This window comes from Sphaeramia orbicularis, chromosome 7 (genome assembly GCF_902148855.1).
Source record: "Sphaeramia orbicularis chromosome 7, fSphaOr1.1, whole genome shotgun sequence".
In the NCBI taxonomy this organism is placed as follows: domain Eukaryota; kingdom Metazoa; phylum Chordata; class Actinopteri; order Kurtiformes; family Apogonidae; genus Sphaeramia; species Sphaeramia orbicularis.
The window spans coordinates 28624453-28638528 of NC_043963.1; the positions used below are offsets into that span (position 1 = coordinate 28624453).

At 32.6% G+C, this 14076-nt stretch overlaps 1 protein-coding gene across 1 annotated transcript; it reads left to right on the plus strand.

Moving 5' to 3' along the window:
- The first annotated feature begins 174 nt into the window (after positions 1-174).
- Positions 175-12552, plus strand: mtg2 (mitochondrial ribosome-associated GTPase 2). The gene is made up of 6 exons (XM_030139985.1): positions 175-627; positions 7240-7387; positions 7598-7713; positions 8761-8979; positions 9064-9202; positions 11986-12552. The coding sequence occupies exons 1-6, from the start codon at positions 409-411 to the stop codon at positions 12378-12380; spliced, it is 1236 nt and encodes a 411-aa protein (XP_029995845.1). The 5' UTR covers positions 175-408; the 3' UTR covers positions 12381-12552.
- The last annotated feature ends 1524 nt before the right edge of the window (positions 12553-14076 follow it).

Below are 14076 nucleotides of genomic sequence, written 5' to 3' on the forward strand. Positions count from 1 at the left end.
CTTGCATACCTTTGGAGTTTCGAGGTAAAAAAAAAAAAACGCCTCGAACGCCTGCACTGAAGGGATTTGAACACATTTTCTGCTTGCTATCTAAAGTATGTACACTCTAATACACTAGGTGGCGGTAGAGAACGATAAAAAAAATCCAATTGTCCTCCTCGGATTCCGTAGGTTTCTCTAACTGCTGTACTTCCGGTACTTTGAAATGACAACATGTAGTGGAATGAATAACGTGTTATAACTTTATTTAATGTCCACACTATGATTGAATAATGGCTTTTTTCCGCTGCTTATCCTGGTTATGTGTAGACACTTTTTTCCGTTAATTAGCTTGATTTTTGGCCAACAGTTTACCGGTTTGTCGGTGGTTGTTTTGAGTGAATACTTGTTTTCTGTGGTAATATCACAATGTTTACGACGGTGGCAAGGACTCGGAGTCCTTGGTTTTCTTCATACATGGATGTAAAGTATATATTGGCACAGACATTCTTAAGAAACGTCTTGACCTTGCATAGTGACAGTAAATGTGTAGTTTCCGGTGGACTCAGAGGTTTCAGCTCGTCCTGTTCTCTGTCTGCAAAGACCAGAGGACCAACGAAGAAGAGAGAGGTGTCAGAAAAGAAACAGGTGAGTTTATGAAGCAGACACACCATCATTTCACTGGGTGTCAGTCTGAGAACTAGTGGACAGTGCACTGCTACTACTAACCCTGAATGTTTAACCCTGTCTCCACATACAGGAGGATTCATGTTAATGCTGCCAATAGAATAAGGAACACACAGATGATAAACTGTCTCTGAAGTTCTCTGTTCAACATCAGCCAGAAAACTTTAGAGTAGGGGTGTCAAACATGCGGCCCGGGGGCCAAATGGGGCCCACCAAAGAGTCCAGTTCGGCCCCTGGGGTGTTTTTGCCAAGTGCAAAAATTCCACAGTCTTGGATTGAATTAAGCAAAAAAGAAAAAAAAAAAAAAAAAAAAAAAGTAGCTTGAATTAAGGAAAAATTCTTGAATTAAGCCAAAAAAAAAAAAAAATCTTCAATTAAGTAAAAAAAAATCTTATATTAAGCAAAAAAAAAAACCCTCAAATTTAGCAAAAAAAATCTTGAATTAAGCCCAAAAAAAATCTTCAGTTAAGTAAAAAAAAATCTTGGATTAAGCAAAAAAAAAAAAATCTTGAATTAAGTAAAAAAAAAATCTTCAATTAAGCAAAAAAAAATAATCTTCAATTAAGTAAAAAAAATCTTGAATTAAGCCCCCCCAAAAAATCTTCAATTAAGTAAAAAAATCTTGAATTAAGCCCCAAAAAAATCTTCAGTTAAGTAAAAAAAAAATCTTGAATTAAGAAAAAAAAATCTTCAATTAAGTAAAAAAAAATCTTCAATTAAGCCAAAAAAAACCCCCTCAAATTTAGCAAAAAATCTTGAATTAAGCCCCCAAAAAAATCTTCAGTTAAGTAAAAAAAAAATCTTGAATTAAGCACAAAAAAAAAAATCTTCAATTAAGTAAAAAAAATCTCGAATTAAGCCCCTCAAAAAATCGTCAATTAAGTAAAAAAAATCTTGAATTAAGCCCCAAAAAATTCTTCAGTTAAGTAAAAAAAAAAATCTTGAATTAAGCAAAAAAAAAAAAAAATTCAATTAAGTAAAAAAAAATCTTGAATTAAGCAAAAAAAAAAAAATCTTCAATTAAGTAAAAAAAAAAATAAATCTTGAATTAAGCCAAAAAAAAAAAAAAATCTTCAATTAAGTAAAAAAAAATCTTATATTAAGCCAAAAAAAAAACCCTCAAATTTAGCAAAAAAAATCTTGAATTAAGCCCAAAAAAAATCTTCAGTTAAGTAAAAAAAAAAATCTTGAATTAAGCAACAAAAAAAAAAATCTTCAATTAAGTAAAAAAAAAAAAAATCTTGAATTAAGCAAAAAAAAAAAAAAATCTTCAATTAAGTAAAAAAATCTTGCATTAAGCCCCAAAAAATTCTTCAGTTAAGTTAAAAAAAAAAATCTTGAATTAACCCAAAAAAATCTTCAATTAAGTTAAAAAAAAAATCTTCAATTAAGCAAAAAAAAATCTTCAATTAAGTTAAAAAAAATCTTCAATTAAGCCAAAAAAAAAAAATCTTATATTAAGTTAAAAAAAATCTTATATTAAGCCAAAAAAAACCCTCAAATTTAGCAAAAAAAATCTTGAATTAAGCCCAAAAAAAATCTTCAGTTAAGTAAAAAAAAAATCTTGAATTAAGCAAAAAAAAAAAATCTTCAATTAAGTAAAAAGAAAAAAATCTTCAATTAAGCAAAAAAAAAAAAAATCTTCAATTAAGTAAAAGAAATCTTGAATTAAGCCCCCCCAAAAAATCTTCAATTAAGTAAAAAAATCTTGAATTAAGCCCCAAAAAAATCTTCAGTTAAGTAAAAAAAAAAAAAAATCTTCAATTAAGACAACAAAAATCTTCAATTAAGTAAAAAAAAAAAAATCTTGAATTAAGCAAAAAAAAAAAATCTTTAATTAAGTAAAAAAAGATCTTCAATTAAGATAAAACCCCCCCTCAAATTTAGCAAAAAATCTTGAATTAAGCCCCAAAAAAATCTTCAGTTAAGTAAAAAAAAATCTTGAATTAAGCAAAAAAATAAAATCTTCAATTAATTAAAAAAAAATCTCGAATTAAGCCCCCCAAAAAATATTCAATTAAGTAAAAAAAAATCTTGAAGTAAGCCCCAAAAAATTCTTCAGTTAAGTAAAAGAAAAATCTTGAATTAAGCCAAAAAAAAACAATCTTCTATTAAGTAAAAAAAAAAATCTTGAATTAAGCAAAAAAAAAAAAAAAATCTTCAATTAAGTGAAAAAAAAAAATCTTGAATTAAGCCAAAAAAATAAAAAATCTTCAATTAAGTAAAAAAAAAATCTTATATTAAGCCAAAAAACCCCTCAAATTTAGCAAAAAAAATCTTGAATTAAGCCCAAAAAAAATCTTCAGTTAAGTAAAAAAAAATCTTGAATTAAGCCAAAAAAAAAAAAATCTTCAGTTAAGTAAAAAAAAAAAATCTTCAATTAAGCAAAAAAAAAAATCTTAAATTAAGTAAAAAAAATCTTGAATTAAGCCCCCCCAAAAAATCTTCAATTAAGTAAAAAAGTCTTGAATTAAGCCCCAAAAAAATCTTCAGTTAAGTAAAAAAAAAAAATCTTCAATTAAGACAAAAAAAATCTTCAATTAAGTAAAAAAAAATCTTGAATTAAGCAAAAAAAAAAAATCTTCAATTAAGTAAAAAAAAGATCTTCAATTAAGCCAAACCCCCCCCCCCTCAAATTTAGCAAAAAATCTTGAAGTAAGCCCCAAAAAAAATCTTCAGTTAAGGAAAAAAAAATCTTGAATTGAGCAAAAAAAAAAAAAAAAAATCTTCAATTAAGTAAAAAAAATCTCGAATTAAGCCCCCCAAAAAATCTTCAATTAAGTAAAAAAAAATCTTGAATTAAGCCCAAAAAATTCTTCAGTTAAATAAAAAAAAAATCTTGAATTAAGCAAAAAAAAAAAACATCTTCAATTAAGTTAAAAAAAAAAATCTTGAATTAGGCCAAAAAAAAATCTTCAATTAAATAAAAAAAATCTTCAATTAAGCCAAAAAAATCTAGAATTAACAACTTCATTTTCTTTTCTTTGTTTTAGTGCAAAAAATAACATTAAATTTTGAAAATATTTACATTTACAAACTATCCTGTAACACTAAAATGTGAATAACCTGAACAAATATGAACAACCTGAAATGTCTAAAGAAAATTCAGCACAATTTTAACAATTTTTCTGCCTGTTCCTCAGTGTTTAGTGTTTTTGTAGATCTGATCCATAATGTACATGTAGAAATGATAAGTTGAGGAATAATATTGTTAAAATTGCACTAAATTTTCTTATGTTTTTAATTTAAATTTCAGTTTTTTCAGGGGTTTTTTTTGTTGATAGTTTATAAAAGTAAGTATTTTCATAATTTAATGGGGGTTTTTTTACACTAAAACAAAGACAAAAATTTGGAGTTGTCATTATTTATAGGTTACTATGTTATTATTTTTCTGGTCCGGCCCACTTCAGATCAAATTTAGCTGAATATGGCCCCTTAACTAAAATGAGTTTGACACCCCTGCTTTATAGTCTAAAACACAGGTGTCAAACATGCAGCCCGGGGGCCAAATCTGGCCCGCCAAAGGGTCCAGTCTGGCCCTTAGGATGAATTTGTGAAATGCAAAAATTACTCTAAGACAGGGTTGTCAAACTCATGTTAGTTCAGGGGCCACATAAAGCCCAATACGACCTGCAGTGGGCCGGATTATTAAAATAATTACATAATAATACATAAATAATATCAATTCCAAAATTTGTAAGTCTAATTTCTACATTTTAGAGTGAAAAAAGTAAGATTATATTAGCAAAATTTTTACATCTACAAACTATCCTTTAAAAAATTGTGGAAAAACATGAACAAATCACGACCAAAATGAAATTTATTAAGAAAAAAAGTGCAATTTTAACAATGTATGCCAATATTTGGCCTCATCTTCTCATTTTTACATGCTCATTACAACATACAGATCACAGTGGATCTACAAATACACAAAACATTTAATAACACACAGAATGTTGGTACAATTACTGTTAAATCTCTTAAGATAGGGGTGTCAAACTCATTTTAGTTCAGGGGCCACACTCAGCTAAATTTGATCTGCAGTGGGCCAGACCAGTAAAATAATAACATAATAATATATAAATAATGTCAACTCTAAACTTTTCTCTATGTTTAAGAGCGAAAAAAGTAAATTTACATTATGAAAAGGTTTACATCTACAAACTACCTTTTCAAACAATGTGAATAACATGAACAAACTGAAAAAATAAGTGTAATTTTAACAATAATATGCCTCAGTTTATCATTTATACATGTACATTATAACTCACAGATGTCAGTGGATTTACAAACACACAAAACATTTAGTAACAGGAAGAATCTTGGTAAAATTGTACTTCTCTTAAGACATTTGAGGTTGTTCATATTTGTTCAGGTTATTCACATTTTTTTTGCAAAATTATACTTTGTTTTAGTGTAAATACATGAAAATATTTACATTTACAAAGAGAAAAATTTGGAGTTGTCATTATTTATATGTTCTTATGATAGTATTTGACTGCTCCTGCCCACTTTAGATTGAACTGTTCTGAATGTGGAACCTGAACTAAAAGGATTGTTAATATCTTAGTGTAATTTTTGCATTTCACAAATTCATCCCAAGGGCTGGACTGGACCCTTTGGTGGGCCGGATTTGGCCCCCGGGACACATGTTTGACACCTGTGTCTTAAGACATCTCAGGTTGTTCATATTTGTTCAGGTTTTTCACATTTTTTGTAAAAGACTAGTCGGTAAATGTTAACACTTTTGTGTAATTTTACTTTTTTACACTAAAACAAAGAGAAAAATATGTGGTTTTCGTTACTTGTAGTTTATTATGATAGTATTTTACTGGTCTGACCCACTTTAGATGGAATTGAACTAAATTTATTTTGACATCCTTGATTAATATCTTCAGTGTAATTTTTGTATTTCACTAATTCATCCCGTGGGCCGGATTAAACCCTTTGGCGGGCTGGTTTTGGCCCCAGGCCACATGTTTGACACCCCTGCTCTGAGATATTAACAATCCTTTTAGTTCAGGTTCCACATTCAGACCAATTCAATCTCAAGTGGGCAGGATTCAGTAAAATACTATCATAATAACATATAAATAATGACAACCCCAAATTTTTCTGTGTGTAAATGTAAATATTTTCATGTATTTACACTAAAACAAAGTATAATTTCGCAAAAAATGTGAATAACCTAAACAAATATGAACAACCTGAAATGTCTTAAAGAGAAGAAAGTACAATTTTATTCTGTTATTAAATGTTTTGTGTATTTGTAGATCCACTGTGATCTGTACGTTATAATGAACATGTGTAAATGATAAACTGAGACAGAATATTGTTAAAATTACATTTATTTTTTCACTTTGTTCATGTTTTTCACATTGTTTGAGAGGATGGTTTGCAGATGTAAACCTTTTCATAATGTAAATTTACTTTTTTTCACTCTAAAACAAAGGGAAAAGTTTGGAGTTGACATTATTTATATATTACTATGTTATATTGTTATATATGTTATATTATTTTACTGGTTCGGCCCACTTCAGATCAAATTTAGCTGAATGTGGCCCCTGAACTAAAATGAGTTTGACACCCCTGGTCTAAAACATGAGTCAGAAGGCGTACATGTGGACAATTGTGGATAAAAATTTTCAAGATTGCTTTCTAAATTTTAGGTTTGACATAATCATTAGCTTCCATAGGACTTCTTATAAATAATGTTGATTTCTCCTGAGAAATTCTGTTCTGAAAAGCAATCAGTATGTGTAGTTGCATCCACATTGTCTAACGGTCAGTTCAGATTCTTTCTTTCTTTCTTTCTTTCTTTCTTTCTTTCTTTCTTTCTTTCTTTCTTTCTTTCTTTCTTTCTTTCTTTCTTTCTTTCTTTCTTTTTCCTTCCTTCCTTCTTATATTTATCTGTCATATTGGCAAATATCAGATTCCTGTGTGAATTGGTCTGTATGCACAAATGCAGTGAAGTTAGAAGTGTTTTCTTGAGCTAAAGTACTAATAAAGCACTGTGGAAATATTTTGCTCTCATCAACCATCCATTTGTTTTTATTAAAAAAATAATATACTGTGCCTAAAAAATTTAATGTGCAGTGTTTTAATATTATGCATCTTTGGATTAAAACAGCATGCCTTAATGTGCATAATGCATTTCAGTGTATTTAATGTGTAAAGCTGAGCTGGTTTAAACTAAAACTACTAAAAATCATACAACAGCCTCTTGAAATCTGATATGACTTCTCAGACTGAGGTTGCATAACAAAAAAATCAAATCTGTATTTAATTCAAGATTCTATATAGAAGTGACCTAAATCTAATTAGAAAATATCAGATTCTTTGTCAGTTGTGTTGTTCACACTTTCATGAAGAAAAGAATATATATCTGTATCACACATGAGTGATAAAGATCAGATTTGGCCACTGTTGCCTGGAAAGTGACCAAAATCAGTTTAATGAAATATCCGTCACACTGCATGTACCACCAGTGCAATAACCTTGTGTAAAGTTAAAGATAAAGTGTAAATGATGAAGTTGTTTCCAGTGTCAGTACTTACTCAGCTATGCCTGTAGACCCGTTTCTTTGTAGACCATCGTAAAGTGATGCTGATGGCTGGGTCGGGTGGGAAAGGAGCCTGCAGTTTTCACAGTGAACCTCGGAAAGAATGGGGTGGACCAGACGGGGGAAACGGAGGGGATGGCGGAAGCATCATCATCAAGGGTAAGTATTTGACATCCTGAAATGAAACTGTACATAATGACATTGATGCTAGTCTGTTTTCTATGTGTGGTTTCCACCTTACCCAGCCTCTCCTTTCACGCTGAATCCTTATGTTGAAAGTCATGGCTGATTGCAGGACTAAATATGACTTCGTTTCAAACAGGTACATACACAATTCCTGAGCTCTATTCCTTATTTGTGCATTTTCAGCTAACAGGTTTGTTAAATCCTTGGCTGAAGTAGTTCCGGTTTACAAGGGAGAGGATGGGCAGCCAGGACGCAGCAAGAACTGTTATGGGCGAAACGGAAACCCAAAATATATTAACGTAAGTCCAAGTATTTTAAAGGAGTGATATTTAGCTTTTTTTTTAAAAAAAAATAGAATTATGCATTTTAAAACATTTCCCTGTGGTCTACATAAACTGTAAATGCTATGCCTGGGTCTGAATTCTTCATGAATTAAACTCCACAGGCCCATCTTCAACCCTATTTCTGAGTAATGACACCAGAAAGGTCATTCTCTAAGTGGTTGCTTTTGACTGTCCCCCAAGTTCTGACAAACTTTGAAAAAACAGCATTTTCCTACCATGCACCATGGTCGTGGAATAATCTTCAAAAAACTGTAAAACTACATACATTCATTTCTATTAATAACTTTAAAAGTATCATGGAGAATGCAGTCACTGTTTTACTTGATGCCATTATGGTTTAATAGTTGTTATTGTGTTTTATTGTTAGTTGTGTATCATGTATGTGTTTTATGTTGTTTGGACTTTGTATGGCTGCTACCTTGGTCAGGTCTCCCTTGCAAAAGAGATTCCTAATCTCAATGAGACTTCCTGGTTAAATAAAGGCAAAATTAAAAGAAAAAATAATAAAATTTGGAGCTCTGGCCCTTTAAATGTACATGAGCCACTTCAGACCCCACCCCCTCCAGGTTGTTGGCTGTGTTGCTCTGTCTCGTTCAGCCACTTATGTTTGTTAATGCAACCAACAACTGAACATTTTAGGTAAACGGCTCGAAGTTTGGACATATTTTCAGTATGGACTACAACCGCTGCCGCTGACAAACAATTATGAGAAATGTTCGTTGCAAATGTCGTGATGTAACAAATTAAGAAGTAATTAAAACGGGTTGTAGAAATCCACTCGATTTTTGCCAAAATGAATTTAAAGATAGCTTTGCAGCACCTGGAGGGTTCAAATTCAAACTTTTTGAACTATTAGAGTCCAAATACACAAATAAATGTACCACAGACTAATAAAAGTGGGTTTAGCAAAATATGACCCCTTTAAAACAAATGCCATGCAAACGACCGCTTTATCAAGCTTATCTCATTACAACTGCCTTTGATATTGTTGTGGTTGTAAAGGTACCATTAGGGACGGTGGTGAAGGAGCAGGGTAAAACAATAGTGGACCTCTCTGAGCATGGTCAGGAGTACCTGGCTGTATTTGGAGGAGCCGGGGGGAAAGGAAATCGCTTTTTTCTGTCCAATGAGAACCGTTCCCCAATGAACGCAACGCCAGGAGTCAAAGGCGAGGAAAGAGTCCTTCAGCTAGAATTGCGCACCATGGCCCACGCCGGACTGGTCAGTAAAAGCTTGTGCTTGACTCACCATTTACATATTTGTTTTCAGCACTTAAAACACGTAGATTGTTTTCATCTTTATCAGGTTGGGTTTCCAAATGCTGGGAAATCATCACTATTGAGAGCCATTTCCAATGCCAAGCCAGCTGTGGCCGCCTACCCTTTCACAACCCTTCACCCACATGTAGGAATTGTCAATTACAGAGACCACGAGCAAGTTGCAGGTACTTGAATTGAAAATTAATGTATTATTATTATTATATCTACTGTTATTTATTGTCACCAATAGATTATTTTTAGCTATTGTGATACATACAATATTCTGCCATCTTTAGGTTTGTTGGTGTAGCAAGTTTATAATGACCATATATATGCTTTTCTCAGTCTGTGATTTAACTATAAGATACAGGAAATATTTATAAACAAGTGGTGTCACACATATTGTAGCTTATTTTGGTGTCGATCCAGCTAATGTCATCATGACTTTTTGTGTGCTGATGTCAGTATATCAGTTGCCTCAATATATGTGCCAAGTTTGAAGGAAATTGAAACAAAATTGATGTTTTTATAGACCAGTGTTTCCCAACCAGTGTGCCGCGGCACATTAGTGTGCCATAAAAAATCATCAGGTGTGCCGTGGAAGATGATCCAATTTGACCTGACTGGTACTGGAAGAACAGCGTGATATAGATACATACGAGTGGACGCACTAACGATCCACTCAACCACAACAGTCTCCTGTTTGCCTTTGCAAAAATAAAAATAAAAGTGAAAGTGAACCAGCCCCGATGCGGTGCATTCTGCTGATAAAGCCCCCCCTCACTAGTGACGCACGGATTAGCGAATAACCCCCAAACCCCAGGTATCAGGCTGGGGCAGGGGGGATATCCCTCCCATACTATTACACATCGGACTTCAATCAGGAGGTTCCTCTGAGGGGTCGCTGACGAACCGCTCTCAGCTTTCTTGTTCCAAACACTCCGTGACAATGTGCCCCGATGTGCCCTGCCCCCCCCCGAAAAAAGAGAGAGACTCAGAGCTGTTGAGGAGTATTTGTGTGTGTCTTTCTTCAATTCCTGCAGGAATATGAGCTTTGTGTTCAACTGAACAGGTCCAGGTTTCACACCGAGTAAGTACATTGAGACTAGATTTGTATAATATTTCAGTAAATACACTTTTATGACATTTTTGTTTGGTGGTGTGCCTTGTGATTTTTCTAAAGTAAAATATGTGCCGTGGCTCAAAAAAGGTTGGGAAACACTGTTATAGACATTTGAAATTTTGCCCATTATAAGTAAATGGGAGAAAAAAAATTAAATTCATAAAAAAATTTGAACTTTGACCTACTTTTCCCCAAATGTAATCACATCTATTCTGGGTCACTTATCCTACTCTGTATGCAGTCATTTGTTAGCTTACTACTGTGATGTACAGGGTGTCCCATAAGTCTCCATACATAGGAAAAATAAACGTTTCTTGACATAAACCATTTTTATTTATATAATATGCTCTATGTGACTGCCATTTTGTCGGGAACACATTTCAATGCGTGTCCTCCACTGCTGAAGAACTATAAAGAAGAAATATAAAGAAATACATGTTAGAACCTTATATGTATGGAATGTATTATGTCTCCTATGTATGAAGACTTATGGGACACCCTGTATAGTAAATGCTTGTGTTAAAAATATTTGACGTGTTTCTAGATACATTGGTCCTTACATCATAATAGGATCAGGAATTGAAACCATGTCACTATCCCCACTGAAACCATGTTACATTAAATCTGTCAGTGACTCCAAAGGTTTCTGATATATTTTCCTAAATTTTGACATCAATGTAGCTTAATATGTTTTTTAACGCATCATAGGCAAATTTAAGTGAATTTCCTGTGGGAACTGCATGTTAAGCACTTTGGCATAAACCTTGTTAAAATCAGTGACATTTTGATGAAACCGTGTTACCAAGCACATTTTAAAATATTTTTGGTCAAAAATTTTAGTTCATTATCCTTACTATGTTTAACCCATAAAGATCCAAACCTCCACTGGTGACCAAAATCCTCTACTGATCAAAAATGTTCAGTACCTGTTGATCCACTAATCCTGTCAATCCATGTAAATAATTGGTGTAAAGTGCAGTTTTTCATCTTTTCATGGTCATCAGATATGACCCATTTGAATGTTCAGAGGCTCCATCGTTACCATGGAAACACTGTCATCTTCTGCAACACTGATTCACCAGTAAAACACAATGAGTTTGATAAATGACAGTGGTTGGAGACACTGGGTTTATGTTCAGTTAATGATGGATTTCAATGAAAAAGTAATTTTTTTCTTCAGTTTTCTCTGTTTCTGATATAACAACTTTAATCTGAGTTTTTATGAACATCTACATGACCAGTAAATGAAATAAAGGAAAATACATCATTTTCACTGAAAAAAATCTAAATAAAGGGGATAATAGTTCAATAAATGGTGATAAATCACTTAAGAAAGGTTAAATATAGAGAAAAATCTATTTGGGAACTGCCATAAAAGTAGCACTGGGTCTGTATGGGTTAAATACTTACAAATACCTATTGAGCTATGTAATGCACATGGATATAGGTTATATATGTACAAAGTTAGAGCACATTGAACGTAAAACATGTAATCATGTCACTGCTTGACCTGACCCTAAAGCTAAAGTTTCACAAAAGGCCAAAGTGGTAATTATTTACTGTGACCTAAACCTGTGTCATAATGGAGATCTCACAAGAAGCTGACTTTTAATACTGTGTACATATTTTCTGTATTGTCAAGTATCTGAATAAATAGACTGACGTTTATTTCATGATTATAAAGTCATTTAGATTTTTGCACAGTAAATAATGAGCATAATATTTGTATTATTATAATATTATATTATTATTATATTATTATGTATAATTATATAATAATATTTGTACACAGATATGTTCCTACTTTATGAAATAATATCACACCTCTACCTTTTCTCTGTGTAGTTGCTGACATCCCCGGCATCATTCGAGGAGCTCATCTAAATCGAGGCCTGGGCATCTCTTTTCTGCGACACATAGAGCGCTGTCGGTTTCTCCTTTTCGTTCTGGACCTTTCTGCTCCAGAACCTTGGACTCAGTTCCAACACCTGCGTTATGAACTAGATCAGTATGAACCAGGTCTATCCACACGGCCGCATGCAATCATAGCCAACAAAATGGACCTGCCGGAGGCCCAGGAGAAGCTTCATACTCTAAAGAGCCTTGTAACCCACAGAGTTATCCCTATATCTGCTCTGACAGGACAGAACACAGAGGAGCTTATCCTCCATCTCAGAGAACTGTATGATGGCTACCTCCTGGGTGAAGCAGGTGGGAAAGCAAAACCTACTGGGATGTAGTAATCCCTTTGTCTACTGATATTTATATGATGTGCCATATACTGGCTGAGATGGATGTATTTAAATTGCTTAACCCTTTCATGCATGAATTATGTGAACCTTAGTTGAGTTTTTTTCCCTGAGTGTTTTTATTTCTCTTTAGGTGTGAAAAAAACAATGCGATTGAAATTTTTTAGGAACAAATTTTTCATGGAGTTACAAAAATGTCCACTCAGCTGGACACCAATTTTTGAAGCAAAAAAACATGTATTTAAACCCCATCATCAGAAAGTGATAAACTGCGTGAAAACTATGAAATAAAAACATTTTTCATTCAGCTAATCTGATGTTTTCTCACATTTTAACATACTCTAATACTAGTTATTACTAACTTCATGCAGACAATATGCAAAATAAACCTTTTTGATTAAGAAGAGTGTTGATTACAGTCTAATAAATATTAGCAATTGATTTAACACGTTACTGCAGATCAGGTTTACCAACCTGATCTGCAAAGTTACAGTAATGGAATGAATTACAGTGTATTATGGGATGGTACATAAGCATCCACTGTGTCAGCTGATATGGAACTAAAATAACAAAACCCATGAATATATAAGAGAAGTGCTGGAGAAGAACTGTCCACTGGAGTGACCAGTATGCATGAAAGGGTCAATAAATATATCAAAGCAAACAGAAATTTCTTTTTTGTTTTTTAACCCTTTCGTGCATAGTGGTCACTCCAGTGGACAGCTATTCTCCAGCTGTTCTCTTGTACAGTCACGGAAAAAATTATTAGACCATCAAAAGTCATCAAAAACAATGGTTATGCAATCAAGTACTATCTCTTGTATGTATCATGTGACTAAAACAGACAGAAAAGAAAACATGGAATGCCTAAAACCACTGTTTTGTCAGTACAGTGCCATAGATATAGATATAAGAACTGAAGTGATTTTGTTTATTATCAAGAAAACCATGGAAAATGGCTAGATATCAGCTCTGACATTAAACTCTTATGAGCTATTTTTGTTGTTATCATTATATTTGTCCAAACAAATGTACCTTTAGTTGTACCAGGCATTAAAATGAACAAGAAATTGAAGAAAACAAGGGGTGGTCTAATAATTTTTTTCCATGACTGTATATTCATGGGTTTGGTTGTTGTAGTTCCTTATCAGCCAACACAGTGGACATTCATGTACCATCCCATACACTGACATTCAGACTATTACTGTAACTTTGTTGTTCTGGATAAACCTGATCTGCACCAACATGTTTTTTAAATCAACTGCTAATTGTTATAATTAATAGTTGTCTTAAACAAAAAGGGTTTTTTTGGGGGTTTTTTGCATATTATTTCCATGAAGTGAGTAATAACAAGTATTAGATTAGAGTATGTTAAAATGTGAGAAAACATCAGATTAGCTGCGTCAGAAATGTTTTTATTTCATAGTTTTCACACAGTATATCACTTTCTGATGATGGGTTTTAAATATATGTTTCTTTGCTTTAAAAATTAAACACACGGTGTCCAGCTGAGTGGACTCCATGAAAAATAGGTTCATAAAAAAAAAAAAAAAATTCAATCGCAGTTTTTTTCATGCTTAAAGAGGAATAAAAATACTCAGGAGAAAAAAATCTTGATTAAGGTTCTCATAATTCATGCATGAAAGGGTTAATGGTGACATGCAATATAAGACTCATAACACAGCTT